The 19327-nt window shown below is 58.6% G+C and overlaps 1 protein-coding gene across 15 annotated transcripts in view; it reads left to right on the top strand.

Moving 5' to 3' along the window:
- TNS1 (tensin 1) overlaps positions 1-19327 on the top strand; it is a 197063-nt gene that overhangs the window by 62139 nt on the left and 115597 nt on the right. Inside the window, exon 1 of one of the 15 annotated variants that reach the window (XM_072813593.1) lies at positions 2607-3147. The exons of 13 other annotated variants lie outside the window; for them this stretch is intronic. In XM_072813593.1, the coding sequence (XP_072669694.1) occupies positions 3142-3147 (6 nt within the window). In that variant the 5' untranslated portion in view covers positions 2607-3141. Of the gene's footprint in view, positions 1-2606; positions 3148-14701; positions 15819-19327 lie in introns of those variants that run through there. One more of the 15 variants, XM_072813590.1, reaches the window with a different exon arrangement.

A 19327-nucleotide genomic window follows, 5' to 3' on the forward strand; every position in this document is an offset into this window, starting at 1 on the left:
GGCGTGGGGAGCGCTCTCTTTCCTCGAGTCTCTGCAGGGCCCCTTCCTGAAGCTGCCTGGGTGGGGTGGGGACCATTGTGGCTCAGACTTGGCGTTAAGTTGCTTCTGGCTCTGCCAGCTGGCGCCTCCTCCTGTCTCCCCCACCCTCACTCTCCCCCAGGTCCTCGGAGCTTGCTACAGCGAGCGCCACCCTGCCGGACCCCTCCGGCCCGGGCTGTGGGGACCAGGCTCCGCGTGGGGAGCGGGTAGGAGAGCTGCCCCGTGCTGGGATCCCGGGTTGGGGACGGTCTCCGCCAGTCTGCAGGATCCCAGGGTGGTGATGTGGGACCTTCGGCTTCCAGACCCCTGCCTCTCCTTCCCTCCGGCTCACCCGGTACTGCTCCCCACTTCACTTCCCTCAGAGCCCCAGCTTCGAGTCTCCCAGGGGGGCTGCAGCATCCAGAATCCTGTACACCGGGAGCTGGCGGCTGGGCGGAGGGGGGCTGGGCGGGGTGCAGGTGAGTTCAGAGCTGACCTTGCTGTCCGGTGACCATCTTCCCATCTCTGGGGGACTAGAGCGAGGGGGTTTGGGCATTCTCAGTGCCCTGGGTGTAGTGAGGTAGGAACAGGAAGCAAAGAGGGAGAAAGGATTTTTGTTTGGTGAAGGAAGCTTGGCTCAGGTTTAGCAAAGGGTTTCTTAAGAGGCCTGGCTGCTCAGCGAGAGAAGGGGCTGCCTTGTAAGGTAGTGAGCTTCCCGTTCTGGGGGGAGTTCAGACAGAGGCTGGAAACAGCTTGGAAGGATTCCTGAGCGGGGATGCGGTTAGGAGAGATGACCCTGACGGTCTCTTGGGATGCTGAGGTCCTGGGATACTTGGGAGTCAGAAATTCTCTGACACCCGGAATGGGGGAGCCGGAAGGCGCGGCCTCCGCCCTGCCAGCCCCTGCCAGCGTTGGGGAGCCCAGAGCCTGACGCCCTCCCCTCGCACCCACTGCTCGCTCTCCTACCAGGTCTGCCCCAGCTGCTTCCTGCAAAGATTCGAAGTTTCTTCCGATTCTTCCTGCCTCACTCTGAGCCGTGCCCTGCTGGTTAACCCCACGAGGGCCAGCACAGACCCGTGGGCTGCGTGATGCGGTGCGGGATGGGGGCGCCCGGAGGCCTTGCCCCCTGCCCCCTGCACTTAGAGCCCTTGCTCCTAGCTAAGGGATTAGGGGCAGGGGTGTGAGGATTAGGGGCAGGGGTGCGTTTGGAGGTTCCAGAGCTCAAGCTCCTGCCCAGTGTGTCGTCCTCTATCCGCACCCCCCACTATGGGAAGGGGCCTCCCCAGCCTGCCTGGAGATCTTTGGGGTGACTCTCACTTGAGCCTCAGTTTCCAAATTTGTGAAATAACACAGGGTTGTCAGGACAGCCTGAAACGGTTTGCGGGTTTGTGTAAGTCGTGGTGGGGTTGCTGGGGAGGAGCGTGGGAGGAGCAGGTCACCTCACTCCCTCCACACTGTCTCTCCAGACTTGTTTCCCTGCGCCAGGCACGGGGAGGAGAGAGGCAGGTGGGGTTGGGGTTAGGGATTTCTGGGCACCAAACCCCGGGAGGCTGGGGCTTTTCCTGTCAAGGGGAGCTTCTGGGCTGGGCTCAGGACCCACCTGGGCTCCGTCCTTCCTGTCCCAGCCTGCGTCTCCCCCCGAGCCCCTGTGACTCCTTTTCTCCTGAGTGGCGAGGGTGAAGGAGTAGGGTCTGAGGTCACCCGGGTCAGCCCCCCGCCCTCCTGCCCCATCTCCAGTCAGTCCTGGCTTGGCCTGACGATGAAGTCCTCTTCCGAGTCTGTCTAGTTCCTCGTCTCGAGCCGGGACCAGATGAGGCTGCTTCATCAGGACACTCTGTCCCCTGGCCCGACAGGGACCCAGTAGCGGGGCGGGAAGGCGAAATGCCCAGTGCGCCCTTGAGCCTCGCCCAGTCAGGGTCAGAGCTGGTGTGGACGGCGACGGCTCTGAGCCACGGGCTGTTCTTGTGGCCTATTTCTGGGGCCACAAGTCTCTCCCCAGAAAGGGAAACAGAGGTCCAGCTGGGGGTCGTGTGCTGGAGGGGGGCAGAGAAAGACCCTCCCGGTTACTGGACTCTGAAAAAAGCCAAGTGGGTGTGATGCTGGGGGGAGGGGCAGAGAGGTTTTCAGAGACCCGAGGGACTCTTGTCCCCGGTGCTGTGTTCCCATGGCCCTGGCCCTCAGCTTTCAAGCCATTAGGGGCACAGAGGTGTGGGCACCAGCGAGCTGGAACGAGAGGAGTGGGGTGGCGGGGCTGCCAGCCTTGCGGGCCGTGCCCAGCCCCCTGGGTGCCCTGCTCCATTATGCAAGGTCACACCTGGCCCTCCTCTCCTTCCTTCTCTCAAATTGCCCGAAGTGCTTTCCCAAGAGGGGAGGTGGCAGGAGGCACAACCGGGTCCCTTGCTTGCCTCTACTCAGATTGGTGACCGTGGCCGTCTTCCCACTTGTCCACACCTAGGTTTCCCTCCGAGAGATGGTCGGTGTCCGTGGCGTTGGAGCTTGGTGGGGTGGGGCGGGGTGGTAGGTGGGTGGGGTGGGGTGGTAGGTGGGCCCGAGCCAGGCCCTGGCGCTGCCTCCTCCGGGGCCAGTCTGGGCTCTGTAATCCCTGCCTTTTTAGGGCTGGAGGCTCGTAGCTCCGGCCTTGGCTATTCAGGGAGGCAGGAGGGACTGGCCCAGGAGGGCGCGGTCCCGGGGAGCCGAGAGCAGTGACAGTAGTGGTGTCTGAGCCCAGTCTCTCGGCAGAGAATAGGGGACCCCTCCGCTTTCCTGGTGCTGGCAAACTTCCTGCGAGCCCACCTTTCTTCTGGCTGGATTACGAGCTCCTCGAGGGCAGGCCTGGGCCTTTCGCCTTCCTGGCAGGTTGCCACCTGCCTGGCAGGGTGTGCTCAGCGCTAACGAGGGGCAGCGGCCTGGGGGCCTGAGACGGCTGGGCCGGGGAGGTTTGCTAGGCCTGCACACAGGAGGTACACAGTGAGGCAGAAAACGTGGCTCCGAAGGCCAGATCGCTGGGGCCCAGCTCCGGCCCACGCTGCTGATTAGCTGCGTGGCTCTGGCAGGTGCCGAACCTCTCCAAGCCTCGGTTGTCTCGTCTGGAGTGTGGAGTAAGAATTGCACCTGTGTCACGGGATGGTTGTGAGTATCAGATGAGTTGGTTTTATTTGAAACACCTTGAACAGTGCCTGGCACATAGTAAGGGAGTGATAAATGTTAGTAACTGTTATTATTACGGGTCGGTGGTGGAGCTGGTGTTTCTCCAGGAGCTCCATTCTGGGTAGACTCTTCTCCGTCCCATGGTTGTTCCATCCCTAAGACAGGAGGATTATGGGACCAGAGAGTGGAGGGACCCCCTCAAGGGGTCCCAGCATCAGCCCAGAGAAGAGACTCTCTCCCCGCCCATGTCTCTGTCTCTCTGTCTCTGTCTCTCTCCCTGTGAGTGGGGGGAGGCGGGGAGCTAAGGGGACCTCCCGAGGCCTTGTCTGCCCAGGGGAGCCGATGCAGAGCTGTGTTTATGGAGGACTCTGAGAAAGCTGCCATCACTGTAAACAAGATGCATTATTATAAACCAGTCCAAGCTCCCCTCCTTGGATCCCATCCCATCCCTTGATGAGAGTCACTGAATCAGAGACTCCCAGGCCTGGCAAGGACGTGGCTGGCCTGGCCTCCAGGCAGGCTACTCTTGACCATGGGTTATACCCAGGGGGGTGGCGCCTATATTTTAAAGTGGAATCTCCAGATAATTGCTGCAAGTTGCTGTGTCTCATACCCTCTGGGTCTCTCTGAAGTCTCTGAACCTGCATCCCTCTGGCTGCGACTTTAGGTTTCAGTCCCTGGTTTGGTGGGAAGTGGGGGAGCAGCATGCCCAGCCCTTCCTGCATGCCACATAGTTGGGAGCTCTGAACCCGTGGTCTGGGCGGGTCCTGGCCACACTCCCTCCTCATCCCAGGCTTCTGTCCTCTCTGGGGTCCTCCGCTTTCTCGTGCCTCTGACGTTCCTCATTAACAGGGGTCAGCCCTCCAGGCCTGGCAAGCTGCACTCTCCACCTAGCCCTCGTTCCCACCCAGGGAGGCTGGGGTTGCTCCAGGTCGGGGGTGAGCTCTATTTCCGGACCCCTGGCCCGCCCAGTTGCAGCTGCAAAAGGCATTAAGCATTTTTTTGGAGAAAGAATGGGTTTGGGTTGATGATGATGACAGCTGGGGAGGGTTCCTGAGCTCAACCCGGCCCTATCTCGCTTCCCCTGTGTAGCCCCTGCTCACCTCTGCTCCATTTCTGGGCCATTGCTCCTTTAGAGGAGGGGCTCGCCTTTGGCTCTTGACCTTGACCAGACCCGAACAATCCACTGGTCTACGACAACCCTTTATGGGGGGCAGTCTGTAGGTTAGGCCCTGGGCTTGGAGCTGGGGGGTAGGGGCGAGGGGTAGGCATGGGGTTTAAGGGCAGTATAAGAAAGGCCCAGGGCATGGGGAGAGCAGTGCACCTTCCCTTGCTGGGCCTGATGTCCTCACCTGTCAGTGAGAGGCTGGGGAGGTGCAGAGGCTGGAAAAGTCTATGAGTCCATCTCCCTGACTGAATCTCCCCTGGTCCCAGGCTGCGAGAACTTCACCTTGGGTTGACCTTGCTTCCCTCCTGCCCCGCCCCCACCCCTGGCAATCGCTGGCAGGAAGTCCTGCTGATTAGGGCCCTAATCACCGGCTGAGACTCCCAGAAACAGCCAGGCTGGTTGAGCAGAGAGGGGCAGGCCGACTGGCACAGGGAAAAGCTCCCACCAAGGAACATGAGCTAGGTGTTGGGCTGTGATGGGGGCACTTGATGCCTGCTTGTGACTGGGGGTGGGCTCCACAGTGGAGGCTGTGTGGCGGTGGCTGAGTCCTGCCGGGCACACGAGGCCCCTGATTATTCACTTAAAAGCCCTGTTTGGGCACCGACCCTATGCCAGGCAAGGTGCCAGGAGTATGGGGCTGCAAAGGTCGGGGGGACATGGTCTAGAAGAAACGAAGGAGAGTAGATGGATGGTTTCTGCCCAATGCAGAAGGAGGGTACGTCACGCAGGAAGCAGTGTGTGCGAGCTGATGGAGTGGAGAAAGTGTTGGGGAAGAGATGCCACTTGAGATGGGTTTCGAAGGCTGAGAAGGAGTTCTGCAGGAGGCGGAAGGGACACAGACTCCTTCAGGCACCAGGGAGAGGCCTGCACGAAGGCACAGTGGCACGCGCATGACGATGGGTCAGATAACGCCCCGGCCCTGGGTTAGAGCGGACAGGATGCGCCGACCCTCCCGGCTCTGCTGCTTGCTGGCTGGGTGGCCTGGGCCGGACCTCGGCGTCCGCATCTGTCAGGTGGGGTGGATACTCAAACCTCATAGACCAGTGATGGGGATGAAATGAGATCCTACCTGGGAAGTGCCCTGCTTAGTGCCCGGCACAGGATAAGCCCCAGTAAGCGGGGTGTGTGTGTGGGTGGGGGGAAGGCCAGCTTTGGGGGAGCCTGCAGGTGTTGCTTGGGCCCCAGCCATGGGAGGATGTTCTGGGCCGGGTTAACTGGGAGCAGCAGAGGGCTTTGACGTGAAAATGTGATGGGACTGTTGTTTCGGAGGGTGATTGGGGCAGCTGTGAAGGCCGTCCTGGCCGGGGAGATCCGGGGACAGGCCACAAGCCAGAGCCCTTGGAGTCCTCCGTCCACATTTCTCAACCCCACGCCGGGAAATCCTCTCCTGAATCACTTCCTCTCTCCCGGCTCCCTTCCCACGTGCTGCCCTCCTCTTCTGGATCCGGAGGCCTCCTGAAATCTCCTTCCTGGGAGACCTTTCAGGCCCGGAGAGAGCCCTCGCTGGCAAGGCTTCACACACAGGCCTGGCATGGGTGGATTGGAGCAGGTGGGAGCGAGGCGAGACCGCAGGCAGCTCGCAGTTCTAAGGAATCAAGAGGCTCCTCTCGGGGGGCATCCTTCACCGCCCCCGTCTGCCTGGCGCACAGTGGGCCCTCACTGTTTGTTGAATGAATGAACGAACAGGAGTGTGTCCCCAAGTTGGGGTGGAGAAGCCTGCCTGTTCTGAGGCCGAGGGTTCCCAGCCTGACCGTAAGTGGCCTGGTGAGTGTCTGTCCAGGGGCTGCCTGTCCAGAGCCACGAGGACTGTTGAGTGTCACCAGGCTGCTGGGGCGGCGGGGGTTCAGTGGCTGCGTGGATGAGGAAGCAGGGATCTTAGGAGCTTAACCGTGGAGCGAGGTCCTCTCATGAGGCAGGGAGTCAACATGAGACGCTGTAGCCACGGCGTCTGCATTTAGGTGTTGACCCCACCTCTTGCAGAGTGTGTGACTGTGGAGAACTTTCCTAACCTGCCAGTGCTTTAGTTTACTCATCTGTCAAAAGTGGGAAATAAATAGAACCATGTCCAGCAGGGAGGCTATGCTATGTGACCCTTGGTTATTATTACTGCTATTATTTCGTTGGTGCAGAGGGAGACAGGCAGGCAGGGGCCTCCGGGCGGGGATGGGTGCCCCGAGCTGGTGGGAGAGCACGAGAGACACAGGCTCCTCGGTGCCTCATGAGCTGCCTCAAACGCCGCACATGGGGCTGTGTCTGATGTGGCCGGCTGGGCTGAGCTGGGCGTGGGAGCGGAGGCCGAGGCCAGCCTGGATTCCATGCGGGAGCCCTGGGAGAGCAGGGGTGAGCCGGGGCGAGGGGCAGCAGGGAGGAGAGGTGAGCAGAGAGGAGGCCACTGGGACCCCAGGAATTCCTCCCATCATGTCCTGCCAGAAGGCCTGGCCCTTTAGCTCCATGGCCTCCGGCAGCCCATGGTCCAGCTCCCCGTCTGCCGTGTTCCTAATGCCCCGTCACTGTTAGAAAGTGACTGGTTCCCACTAACCACTGTTTGGCTGCAACTCCTTCCTTCTTGTCTCATCTGGACTTCAGCTCTCCCAACTTCAGTGCTTTGGGATATGGGGGTGGGGTGGGGTGTGTGAGCGTGGGCTTTCCGGGCCTGCTCCAGCCAGCTCTGTGGGGTGAAGGGACTTGCAGTGAGTGGAGGGACTGGTGGCAGGGGGGTCAGGCAGACTGTTTCCAGTCCCTCTTCGGTGCCTTGGGCAAATCACATCCCCTCTCTGGGCTTCAGTTTCTTCATTTGTAAGACAAGCGGTTGGCCTTAGGAGAGCTCTCCGTTTCTCTAACCGCTGCTGACACTCTGCAAGGCTCTGCATCTCTCTGAACAGAGAGGCTCTTGTTCTTGGGGCTGTTGGAGGAGCCATGCAGCATGGAAGTTGGGGTCCCGGAAGGTCTTCAGGCATCTGCGGGGAAGCCAGCTGAGATGTTGGGGAGATCCCTTCTAGCCCTGGGATTGGAAGGTTCTGTGCCCAGTGACCACTCCTCCAGGCAGCTCCGTTTCTTGGAACAGAGTGGAGGGTAACAGCTGTCAGGTTGAGTGGGCCGGAGTCTCTGGGGCTCTGTCCCGGTGACTCAGGTGGAGGGAGATGCGCTGGCAGGATTGGAGCTCGCGAAGCAAGGGAGAGAACCGTCCAGATCCTTCGGCCCTCTTTGGCCTCTCTCAGGGAGCAGAGTGGGAGTGAGTGTTGTGCTGGGGGGCAGGGTGCAGAGAAGAGTGAGTAACAGTCGTGAGTAATGGCCCAGTGTCTCTGCTCAGCAGGTGGCTCCTAGTCTGCAGCTCTGTCTGAGGCTCCGGAAACGCTCCCTGGAGGCCCAGCCACTGAGTCACGGCAGCCTGAGCTCTTTAGGAGCAGGGGTCCAGGCTGGCCTGCCCACTCGCCCGCTCCCTTCGCCTCTCTGCGCCCCTCTGCATTAGCGCCTCCTACCAGCTATCCCACCGCACCCTCTAGGCTGCACACAGCTGCCCTGTCTTGTCTTCCGAGCACCCGGTGGCTTGGGTTGCCTGCAGGAGTAGAGATGCTGCAGGCTGGCTGTTCTGGGTTTGAGTCCCAGCTCAACTGCTCATGGCCGTGTGACCTTGGGCACCTTACTTTTCTTGCTGAGCTTCTTTGGCCTCCTATGGAAAGAGAGATTTGTCTGTTGTGCTTACCGTTGAAAGGGTTAAATGTGATCCCATGTCTATAGGACACAGCACATTCTAGGTATTTGGATAATTCATGTCCATCAAGCCCTAACCTCTGTTTTGCTCCTCTTCACCACCTCCCCCTTAACATTCCTGCTCCCATGCTTTTATTTTGTGATTTTCAGGATGTTTATCCTCCTATCGGATCATACGAGCCCCTATCGGATCAGTGGCTCGTACACTTACCCTCCTGTTTCTGACACCTCCTACCCAGCTTCCATCAGTCAGCGTGCTTCGTCCCTCACCTGCTCAGGATGGGCAGGATGCAAGTAGGGGGGAGAGAGTCCAGGGGGAGTTTGTTGCTGGCCTCGCTGCGGTGGATGGGCTGGGTCCTGTGGGCACTTGGAGAGCTGGGTGAGTGTTCAGACTTGACCCCCCCACCTCTGCTGGTTCATGCTCTCACCTCCAGTCTGCCCACATGGACCATCCCCCCCGCACTCCGTGGCTCCCCCCTTTCCCCCCACCCCTGTGGGTATGCTGGTGGGGCTGCTGTGTTCCCATCAGGGCCGCTGTGCTCGGGGTGGGGCCGGGAGCACCAGGGAGTGACTTTGCATCTGGACCTGGCAGTGGTCCTGCGGCCTGTGTGTGTGCTATGGGGTGTGTGCTCTGTGTCTGGACCTCAGCAGTGTCTCTGGGCCACCGGGTCTGTAGCTGATGGGAGCCCTCGCTCCTGTCTGTTTAAAATCCGCCTGGGTTTTGGGAACCGGAGAGAGCCGGGTCTTCCACCGCCCCTCCCTCCGGCAACCCCTTCCCTCCAGACCTGGTTTCAGATGCGTGCATCTCGGAGGTTTTCCTGGAGAACAAGGAAACATTGCAGGGGGGTGGATATGCGTCAGATGGAGCCGAACAATGCTGGTGACAGCCAGGCCTCCGCTGGCCTTCAGTGCTGGCTGCGCGTCAAGTCTCTGCTGCCGCTAATTGGGAGCCAGAGGGGGCTTCCTGCGTCTCGGCCACAGATAGATTTAAAGGAGCAACATGGGGCTGGGCTGCCCTGCCCTCGGGACTCCTGCTTCCGGGGCTCCTGGTGCAGTTGGTCAGAGCAGATGGGGTTCCAGAACACCAGCCCTTGACATGTGCTAATTGTGCAGAACCATCACTAACTCCTCCTGGTGCTGATGTCTGGGGTCCAGGACTTTCCTACATAAAGTGCATTTTCGGATAACTGAAGCTGAGGCCAGAGTTGAAAGCTCTGGGGAAAAAAAGGTGGATTTTTGTTTTGTTTTGTTTTTGGGTGGGAATGAATCTTTTGCATTGTATTATACTGTCTTCGGCTCTGACTTATCGGTGGATGGGGCCCTGTAAATTGACTACTTCTCATTTGTTATACTTCTTCAGATTATTCTTCTGTTACGAGGGCATAAGAACAGAGCCTACCTCACAGGATGGAAGTGATGATTTTTTAAAGATTTAAAAAAAATATTTTATTTGAGAGAGAGAGAAAGGGAGAGCAGGAGCAGGGGGAGGAGCAGAGGGAGAGGGAGAGAATCTCCAGCAGACTCCGAGCTGAGTGCAGAGCCTGATCTGATGCAGGACTTGATCCCAGGACCGCAAGATCATGACCTGAGCTGAAACCAAGAGCCGGATGCCCAACCAACTGAGCTGCCCAGGCGCCCCTGAAGTGACGGTCTGATGAGCTGAGATGCATGCAATGCTTAGAATGGGGTCCAGGGCCTCGTCCACACGTGCAGTTTACTGCCCTGGACATGAAGACACGGAGGCGCGTGTGTGCAGCCCGCTCGATGGAAGGGGCCTCCCGTGTACCAAGCGTGTGCTGTGTTCTAGGACTTCTTAATTGTGTCGACTCGGTCAGTTTTATTAACTTGCACCCTGCAAAGCAGGTCTCCTCATCCCCATTTTACAGACGAGGAGATAGACTCAGGGACCTTTAGAAGGAAGTGGCGGTCTGTGGCAAAGTGGTATTTGAAGCCACACCTGACGCCCAGTCCCATGCTTTTCTGTCCCATGTCTTGCTTTTGCTGGGAAACTCAGGGCCTCTCGATGTGTTGAGGAATTTGGAAGTAAGGATCCACAGCCAGAAGGTGTTAGGTGTGATCCTTCAGAACTGAATCTGCTCCCAGCTCCCGGTCCTTGGTTAGATTCCGAGCTGTCTGGAATCAGGCCATGAGACAGAATGACCTGTAAGGGGTCCAGGGAATGTAAGGCCACAGATGGGCTCTTCGGAGATAGAATTTTCTCCCGGGTATCGTGAGCTTGGGGTTCCTTTCATTTTCTTTTGGCATCCTTAAATTCTTTAAAAAAAGAAAAAAAAAAAAAGTAGGTAGACACTGGGAGGGACTTCCTGATGGCTAGCAGCATAGGGCAGTCGAAGCTGCCCGAAGAGCCCACACGAGTTTTCTTCAAATTGGAGATGCTTTCTTTTACATGTTGGTGTTTGTGAAATCGGTAGGCGTCTTGCAATTGAAGCGCACGTTTTGAGGAGCCTTTTTCCCTCTCCAAAGCTGTCACCACCCGATGGAAGGTGCCCCAGGCACCTTCAAGATTAGGAAGCAGGGTGGTAAAGCCTGTGGTTTGCAGGTGCAGGGGGGAGGGAGAGGCCAGGAGGCCCTTGTCCTGCCCCCACCCCCAGGAGACTCCGGCCTAGTTTAAGAAGGCAGAGGGACCCCCTGGTGTTTGTGTGGGCTTGAGTGTGGCCCCAGAATTCTCAAATCTGGCCTGGCCCAGCGCCCCCCACCCCCGCTGCCACTGCTTCTCCCCCACCCTCAGCCTCCTTCTCCACGTCCCAGGACCCGGGTACGTTTCTCAGCAGTTCCCGAGCCCTTTGACTTTTTGGGCTTCCCCCTTGCTCTGAGCTGTTTTTCCCATGCGTCCTTCCTGCCTCACTGTTCTGGCACAGTTTAGGGTCAAAGACTTTTGTCCCTTCAAGTTCTCATCTAGGGACAGAAATCCTCAGTGGGGAGTGAGGGGGGCTGGGCGCACGGCCTCCCTCTGGGCGTAATTTCTGGAAAAACAGATGGGTTTGAATCCCAGGGAGATAATAGCCCTCTTCATACCTTCATTATAGCAGTTTACTGGGCTCTTTTATAATTCCCTGTTTACATGTGTGGCCTCCTCCACTGGGCCCCAAGTTCCCCTCCTGGGCCAGGCGGTCCTTATTCATCTCTGTCTCCCTTGCTGGGAACCTGGCACCGAGGGACCCTCCTTAGTGCTGTTGAGTGAATGCATGGTCTTGCTTCCCATGCCTGTCACCCTCCTCTGCCCCCGGTTCCACCAAAACCTTGACCACAGACCACAGCCCTCTTCTTGACCAGATTCTTCTAGGAACTTCCTAGAAGCTATGTGTTCTGTGCTGCGGGCCCTGTCACCCCACCCCCTGCTTCGGAACAAATGGCCCCTCTCCAGGAGGGCAAGAAGGGCTGGGGTTTCCCCTGGTCTTTGGATCTCAAGAGAAGGCAGTTCTGAGGTCTACATTTCAAACTGCCTGTTGACACTTTCACTTCTACAGTAGAGGCCCTGCTTCCTCTGGGGCCCCCAGGCTGGGCCCCTCAGTGGTGTCCGGCTTCTCCATCTTCTTGTGTCCCCTCGAAGCTCTCTTGGTGGCCTCTCTCCTCTGCACCCGGCCCTGGCTCAGCGCTAGTCGCACTCTGGCAGCAGCTGCCTATTTGAGGCTGGACATCTGGCCTCCAGGCCTGCCACTTGCCTGCGCCCTCTCTCCCTGGCTCCGGAGGACTGGATATTTGCCTCAGTCCAGCCCTCCAGGCCTTGCAGAACATGTTCCCTTTGACTTGCTTCCTCCATTTTGCCATGTGCGCCCTGGGCCTGGGGGACTGGTCTGCTCCCTGCTCTCCCATGATTGATGTCTCTCCCACCCCACCCACCTCGGAGGCCATGCCCTCCCTGAAACTCTTGCTGGGGCCCCTGACGGGGCAAGGAGGTGCAGCGCTGGCACAGTTGAGGCTTGGGACCTTGGGTGAAGCATGTGACATCTCTGAGCCTCATCTGGGAAATGGGTTGATAACCCCTAGGACCTCAGAGTGTATGAGATGGAACAGAATTGGACCTGAAAGGGGATTTCTCTGATGGGAGCAAGAGCTTGAGGCAAGAGAGGTGGGGAATGGGGAACTGAAAGAGACACTCAGCCAGGTCCTGCAGGGCCTTGAGGACCATATTAGGGCATTTGGACTCTGTCCCATGGAACCGGGAAGGACTTCAGGCAGGGGAATGACAGGACTGGACGCACATTTTAGAAAGAGTTCCCTGGCTGCTGAGTGGAGAATAGGTTAGAGAGATAAGACCCAAGGCAGAGACCTGGGTTAGGAGGTTCTTGCCATAATCTCCATGGTTAAGGAGACTGTGGGGTGGGCTGGCTTGGAGAGATATTTGGGCCGAAGAGTTGTCCAGGCTTAGTGGGAGGGAGTGGAGGGAGGAGGCTGATGCTCAGGTTTCTGGCTTAACAGCCTTGGGTGGCCTGGGGTGGGGTGGGGTGGGGTGGTGGGGGAGCAGGGTGGTTGTCAGCGCTGATCTGCGAAGTAGCGGGGTGGAGGCCAAGCGGGGCAGGGCCGTGAGCCCAGTATGCTGACCAGTGTCAAGCCCTGGGCCCAGCTGTGCCTTCTGACCCCTGCTGGTGCTTTCCTGTGGCCCCACATGCCCCCCGCCCCTTGTCTTGTGGTTACTGCTCAGCGTCCCCAGACCCCTGGCTTACCCTTGTGTGCTCCCAGGGCCTGGCACATAGTAGATGCTCAGTGCGGGTTTGCTGACCGCAACTTTTCTGATTCTTCTGCTCCCTGGGTTTCATCATGAGAGGGCCGGCCGGTTGCAACCTCAACCCTCCCGGAGTCACTAATTGTGGGTGTGGGTAAACAGGGCCCCTGAGCTGGGGCCCCAGCTCAGGCTCAAGGGGAGGCAGATCTTCAGAGAAAATGCTCTGCGACCAGCTGGGCCCCCAGCATGGGCTAATCTGGGTGCTCTCTCATGCCATCCTCCAGAAAGGCCCTGCAGGGGAGCGGCTTCCGCAGGTGGGGCCTGCTGGTTCCACAGCGTGCCCTGCCCGGTCCACTGTACCCCCTTTCCCGTGGCTGGACCTTCTGGCCGGGCACAGAGGGGCACACCCGGCTCTCCCCGCCCTGTGGGGTTGGGCCGTGCGGGTCGGGCTGCCGCATGTGGGTGTGACCAGGGGCCAGGGAGGTGTTCGCTGCAGAGAAGCTGCCCTGTCTGGAGAGCCCGTTCTTGAGTGTGTCAGCAGGCCTAGAGGCTGGCGGTGGGCTGGGCAGCCCGCGCCTGGGGCCTGAGGAGAAGGTTCCCGAGACAAGAGGGAGGACCGAGGAGAAGGGGCGCTGCTGGGGAACAGGTGGATTGGCTCAGTGGTTCAAGAGGCATGTGGCCCAGGAGGATTTGGGGAAGAACGGAAGAGGCCGGAGTCCCGGGGACATCACCCAGAGTCGGCCCTCTCCTCTGTTTCTTTTCTTTTCTTTTCTTTTTTAAGATTTTATTCATTTATTCATGAAAGACACAGAGAGAGGCAGAGACACAGGCAGAGGGAGAAGCAGGCTCCATGCAGGAGCCCGGTGTGGGACTCGATCCCGGGACCCCAGCACCATGCCCCAGGCTGAAGGCAGGTGCTGAACCGCTGAGCCACCCAGGGATCCCATCTCCTCTGTTTCTCGTCTGAGTTGGAGCCTCTGCTGGGTTTGGGGGGAAAGGGCCAGCCTCCTGGCTCTGGAGGGGACTCTCGGCTGGGACAGGCCCTACCCCCCGCGCCCCCCCAGCTCGAGGTGTCCCTGGGAATAGGCCCCTTCTTGCCTCCAGGAACTGGATGCACTTCCTTTCCTGATCCTGAGCAGAACTCTATATAAGGGAAGGAAACAGCCAAGCAGGCCAGGAGCAAGCTCTGGTGAGGACAGGCGGCCCGGAGGGAGGGCGCAGGCCTGGGAGGAAATGGAGCCAGGGTCGTGGCCATCTTCTCCCCAGGAGCCCCCCAACCCCTGCCCGGGGTCTGGGGCTCAGATCGGACGCCCGGGGTGTGGAGCCACGGAGCAGTGCTGGGCTCTGCCTTCTGCAGCCCTGGCCTTGCCCTGCTCCCCCACCCCGGCCCCCCGGCCCGGCCGTGGCAGTCTGGGACCACTGTGTACGCCGGGTCCTGCGGGAGCGCATGCTCGCCGCCTCCTTGCGGGAGCCAGGTGGACGCATCACGTGAAGTGGGAGGTGCTGGGCTGACCTCAGCCGAGGGGTCCTCTGGCTCTTTCCTTAGTCACCTGGCGTGTAGGCCACAGCCTCTGGGGGTCATGGGCTCTATGGTTCTTGACCCCCGTGGTGGCACCTCGGTGACCAGGGCTCGGAGATAGCAGCACGCTGGCCGCAGGTTCTCCAAGCGGGGCCCAGAGGGGGAGCAGGAGCTCGCGTGGGGAGGGCCCACTTGCTGCGTGCAGGGAGGGAGGGAGGAAGTCGGGGCAGTGCTGTCCTCCTGGGCCGAGGCTGGGGGAAGACAAGTAAAGCCTGGGGGTGGGGGTCTGTCCACATGTGTGTCTTGTTAGGGTGGAGATGAGGGCCTCGTGGTTTTAGGGTGCCCAATGGCCCCTTGCCTGTGGGCTTTGGGGGTCCCCTCCTCTTCCCCCCCCCCCCATTATTATTAGGATCATATGACACATCTTCTACCTGCCTTGAGCTTCACCCTTTTTTTTTTTTTTTTTTTTTTGAGCTTCACCCTTTACTTCCCCCTGCCACCTCCTGCTCAGGCACCTTCACTGGCTCCCCAGTGCCGGCATCTCAAAGTCTTAACTTCTCTGCTGGGCCGTCACGGTTGCCCGTGGTCCAGCCTGGAAAGAGAGTTTGCAGCCAGTCGTCCTTCCCTTCGTCTCCTTTGATATGTCCTCCTCCTTCCCTTGTCCCACCCTGTGTCCCAGCCTAAGGGGACCTCCCGTGGTCCTTTCCTCCATGCCTCGTCCATGTGATCATTTCCACCTGAGATGCCCTTTCCCCATCTCCACCTTTTAAAGCCCTGTCCACATACCCGGTGAGCTCCAGGCTCTGAACCAGGGCTTCCCGCCCTCGGGGCTCTTAGAACAGTAGTGGGTGAGACACCCAGTAGACAAAAGCGATGTGTCCTGGAGGCCTGGCCCAGGTGTCCCCTCCTCTGTGGACCCTGCCCGGGACCCCCGAGAGCACTCTCACAGCCCCTGGCACCTCTGCCCGGCCACGAAGGCAGCGTGGTGTGCTGGGCAAAGAGGGTATCGGAGTCGGGCAGACCCAGGTGGCGGTCCTGGCTCTGTCACTTAGTGGCCAGGCCGTCTTGGGTCTCACAGGATTGCTGAGATGGCTTGAGATCATGTGAGATGTGGGCACTATGATCTACCTCGAGGAGGTCACAGGGAGCAGAGGGGATAAAACAGCGTGCCTGGCACACAGCGAGCGTTCAAAGAAATCTTGGCAATCTCTGCTGCTGCTTCTACCATTCCTACTACTGGCCATTCCACTTTGGGCAGTTGCCTCACTTCTCTGAGCCCACAACAACCTGTCATAGAGACGAACTGAAATAATGTATGTAAAGCACCCAGGTCAGTGATGCACACAGTTAGGTGCTCTGCAAACCCTCCTTTCCTCCCTCCCGTGCACCATCAGTCGAGATGGGTGCCTGGAGTTGTGGGGGCAGGGACGTGGAGGAGGTGCCAGTAGAAGCCTCTGGAAACAGCCCGAGTGTCCATGGAGGACGGTGGATAGACACAGCGTGCCGTGCTCATGCAGTGGAGTAGCAGGCAGCCCGGAAGAGGAAGGCAGCTGACGCATGCTGCGACATGTGTGAGTCTTGAGGACACGGCGCTAAGTGTGACGGTCTCCTGGGGCTGCCCTGGCAACACACCACAGCCTGGGTGGCTCAACTAATTCATCTTCAGCCAGTTCTGGAGGCTGGGGCTCCAAGATCCAGGCCCTTCCGAGTTGGCCCTTCCGATTTCTTCCGAGGCCTCTCATTGCATCCTCACACAGTCCTTGCCTTTTGCACGTTCCCCGAGTGGCTCTCTCTGGGTCCTCACCTCTTCTCATACGGACACCAGTCGGGTTGGATTAGGGCCCACTGATGGCTTCCTTGTAACTTCCTCACCTCTTTTTTTTTTCTTTTTTTTAAAGGTTTTATTTATTTATTCCTGAGAGACACAGAGAGAGAGAGAGAGAGAGAGGCAGAGACACAGGCAGAGGGAGAAGCAGGGCTCCCTGCAGGGAGCCTGATGTGGGACTCGATCTTGGGACTCCAGGATCACACCCTGGGCCAAAGGCAGGGGCTAAACCGCTGAGCTACCCAGGCGTCCCCCCACCCCCCTTTTTAAAAGATTTTATTTACTTCCTCACCTCTTTAAAGGCCTGTCTCTCGATGCGCTCACATTCTGAGGTACTGGAGATCGGGGCTTCAACATGTGAATTTGGGGGGATAAAACACCAAGTGGAATAAGCCAGACTCCAAATGCGGTGTGATTCCTCTTACATGAGGTGCCTAGGAGAGGTAAATTCAGAGACATAGAAGGTAGCTTAGAGATCACCAGGCTGGGAGGAAAGGGGATGAGGTTTAAAGGATGTGGGATTTCTTGTTCGGGAAGGTGAAAAGGTTCTGGAAATGGATAGGAGTGATGGTTGTACGGCAGTGTGAATGCACTTAAATGCCTTTGAAATGTACTCCTAGCAATGGTTCAAATGGTAAATTCTATGTTGTATGCTTTTAATAATAATAATAGTAATAGTAATGATAATAATAATAAAGGACTAACTAGAGATAGGGAAAAAAATTCTACTCAGGATCATGTGAAATGCTAGAGTCAGGGACTCGAGCGGCTCTAGTTTTGGCTGGGGCAAGGTGGTCCTGTCCAGCCCCAGGGTCAGGTGGATGTGGAGAGCTCCTCAGAGGGCTGGGCAAGTTTCAGAGCCCGGGGTTTCATGTAACCAAGGCTGACAACTTGAGGCCCTGAGGATGGGAATGTCACTCAGTTGGGGACTCGGTCCCGCCACCTGCATGCTGGGGAGGTGATCAGGGCCGTGCCAGGTGGGTGCCTGGGTTTTCTCTTGCTCTGCAAACAGCAGTGCCTGGAACCTGCAGACCAAGATTTCACCTGCAGCGTGCCCTTCCTGGCCAATTGACCTGGGACAAGTGTCACAATCTCATCGAGCCTCCGTTTTTTTTCGTCTGTGACATGGGAGCAATATCGCTGACAGTACAGGATCAGGAGGGCTCAGAGAGCCAGGCCTATGGCAGGATTGGCCCTGGCACCTGGCGCATAGGAGGTGCTTAGCGATGGCGGTGATTTTTACCTCTCGTGGTTGCAGGTGCCTCCCTGGCAGAGGCCTTGAGTGTCCTTCATCTTTCCACAAGTATTTAGTGAGCAGCTACTGTATGCTGGGACCAGTGTGATGAACAATATGTATTTTTTGTCCCCAGGGCACTTGTTTCCTAGCAGGGGAAACAGATTATAGACAAGAAAACAGACACCTGTTTAATTATAAATTGTAATTAGATCTGTGAAGGAAGAGATAAGAGTGCAAGAGAAACAATGTGTGTGTGTGTGTGTGTGAGACCATGACCTAGGGGTGTCAGGAAGGGCCTCTCTGGGGGTGGTGGCATTTAAGCCAAAGCTAGAAGGCTGGGAAGGACCCAGCTATGCAGACAGTGGGATGAGCATGTCCCAGGCACAAGGAACAGCATATGCAGAGGCCCTGAGGAGGAGCAGAGCGAGGTGTGTTCGGGGGCCAGGGAGGAGCCCACCCTTGATGTGTGGCCTGAGGTCCTGGACAAGGGGGGCAGACGACACGGATGGTGGAGAGGAGGGCAGGGGCCCAGTCATGCAGGGAGCCCTTGCCTGGCTGGCTGCTGTCTGGTGCATTCCACCCTCGGGACCTGCGGGAGTCTCCAAGGGGGTGCCCTGTTGTTGGCGTTGAGCCCAGGGACCTTTGAAATTCAGAAGCTATCGGTGGGTGAGGGATGAAGAGTGCGGGGCACTGGCCCTGGTCTGGGCCTGCTAACTCCCCTCCCCGCGCCCCCAGATCTCTACTTTGCGGGCGCCAGAGTCAGACTGCTCCTCTGCAGTGGCCTTAGGCAAGTCGTCACCCTTTCTGTGCCTTATCTTCTTCATCTGGGAAATGGGGACACTAAGTCTCTAGCCCACACATTCTTCGAGCTTAGGGCAGCAGCAGACAGAAAGCCGCATTCCGGGAGCTTCTTGTGGCCGTTGTTGGCTCCAGCTGTATGGAAATTAGTGCTTGCCCGAGCATCAGCCTAGCGGAGGGGGCAGGAGCACATCTCCGTCCCGAGCCACGCTGCTGGCTTCGTGTCCCGTCTCCTCTGTTGCATCACTTACTGACGTCCCTGCACCTCAGCCTCCTCGTCCGTAAAACTGGGGTGTTGAGGGCTGTTGTGGGAATTCAGTGAGTGAATTTAGGCAGAGCGTGAAGAGTAGTGCCTGACATCTAACAAGTGAGATGGGAGTGTCTGCCGCGGCTGCTACTTTTGCTGTCACGTTTTTCAGAGTGGAGAGACTGGGCATGAGGCCTGCTCAGCCCCCAGTGTGCAGACGGGTTTTTGGAGGTACACCGGGGCGGGGGGCTTCCCTGAGGCTGACCTCCTGGGCCCGAGCCGCAGAGTGCCGCACGGCCAGTGCCGGGACCCAGAGGCCCTGCGGACACCCCAGAGCCTGCCCCCTGTGCAGGGAGAGGGTTCCTAGCTTGGGTCCCTGAGGGGCAGTGGGAGGGGTCACTGTTGACACCAGGAGTGTGGGGCCGTAGGGCCTGGGCCACAGAGTGGCAGGGGGCCCTGGCTCTCCCTGGCACATTCCAGGCTCCTGAGAGGGTGGCCAGGGGCCAGGGTGCCGGAGGGAAGGAGAGAGCCTTTTAAGGAAACATTTCTCTGCTTACAAAAAAAAAGAGAGACAAGAAACATTGAAACACACAACAAAGTTAGTGGGCTGGCGGCCGGCTGGCCTGGAATGCACAGCTGTGGGCGGCGGGCGGAGGAGCTGCTGGGGGGCAGCAGGCCGCGAGGGGCACCCAGGCCTCGGGCCCTCGGGCTGCAGGTCCACAGAGCTCAGTCCTTAGGGGTGGCGCTGCCTCAGGGGAGCAGGGAAGAGACTTGGGGTCGGGATGCCTGGCTCCCCATTCTTTCCACTGCCTTAGGGTGGCTCTGGGAGAGAGGCCCTCCCACTGTTTCAGAGGACACTGTCCATCCTGCTGCTGCTTCAGGTGTATCCATAACCTGTCCCTCCCTCTCTCAGTCCCCAGAGCCCGAATGGAGACTAGAAACCCCCTTGTGTAACGGCCTGGGAGATGTGGCT

Source organism: Canis lupus, chromosome 36 (genome assembly GCF_048164855.1).
Source record: "Canis lupus baileyi chromosome 36, mCanLup2.hap1, whole genome shotgun sequence".
In the NCBI taxonomy this organism is placed as follows: domain Eukaryota; kingdom Metazoa; phylum Chordata; class Mammalia; order Carnivora; family Canidae; genus Canis; species Canis lupus.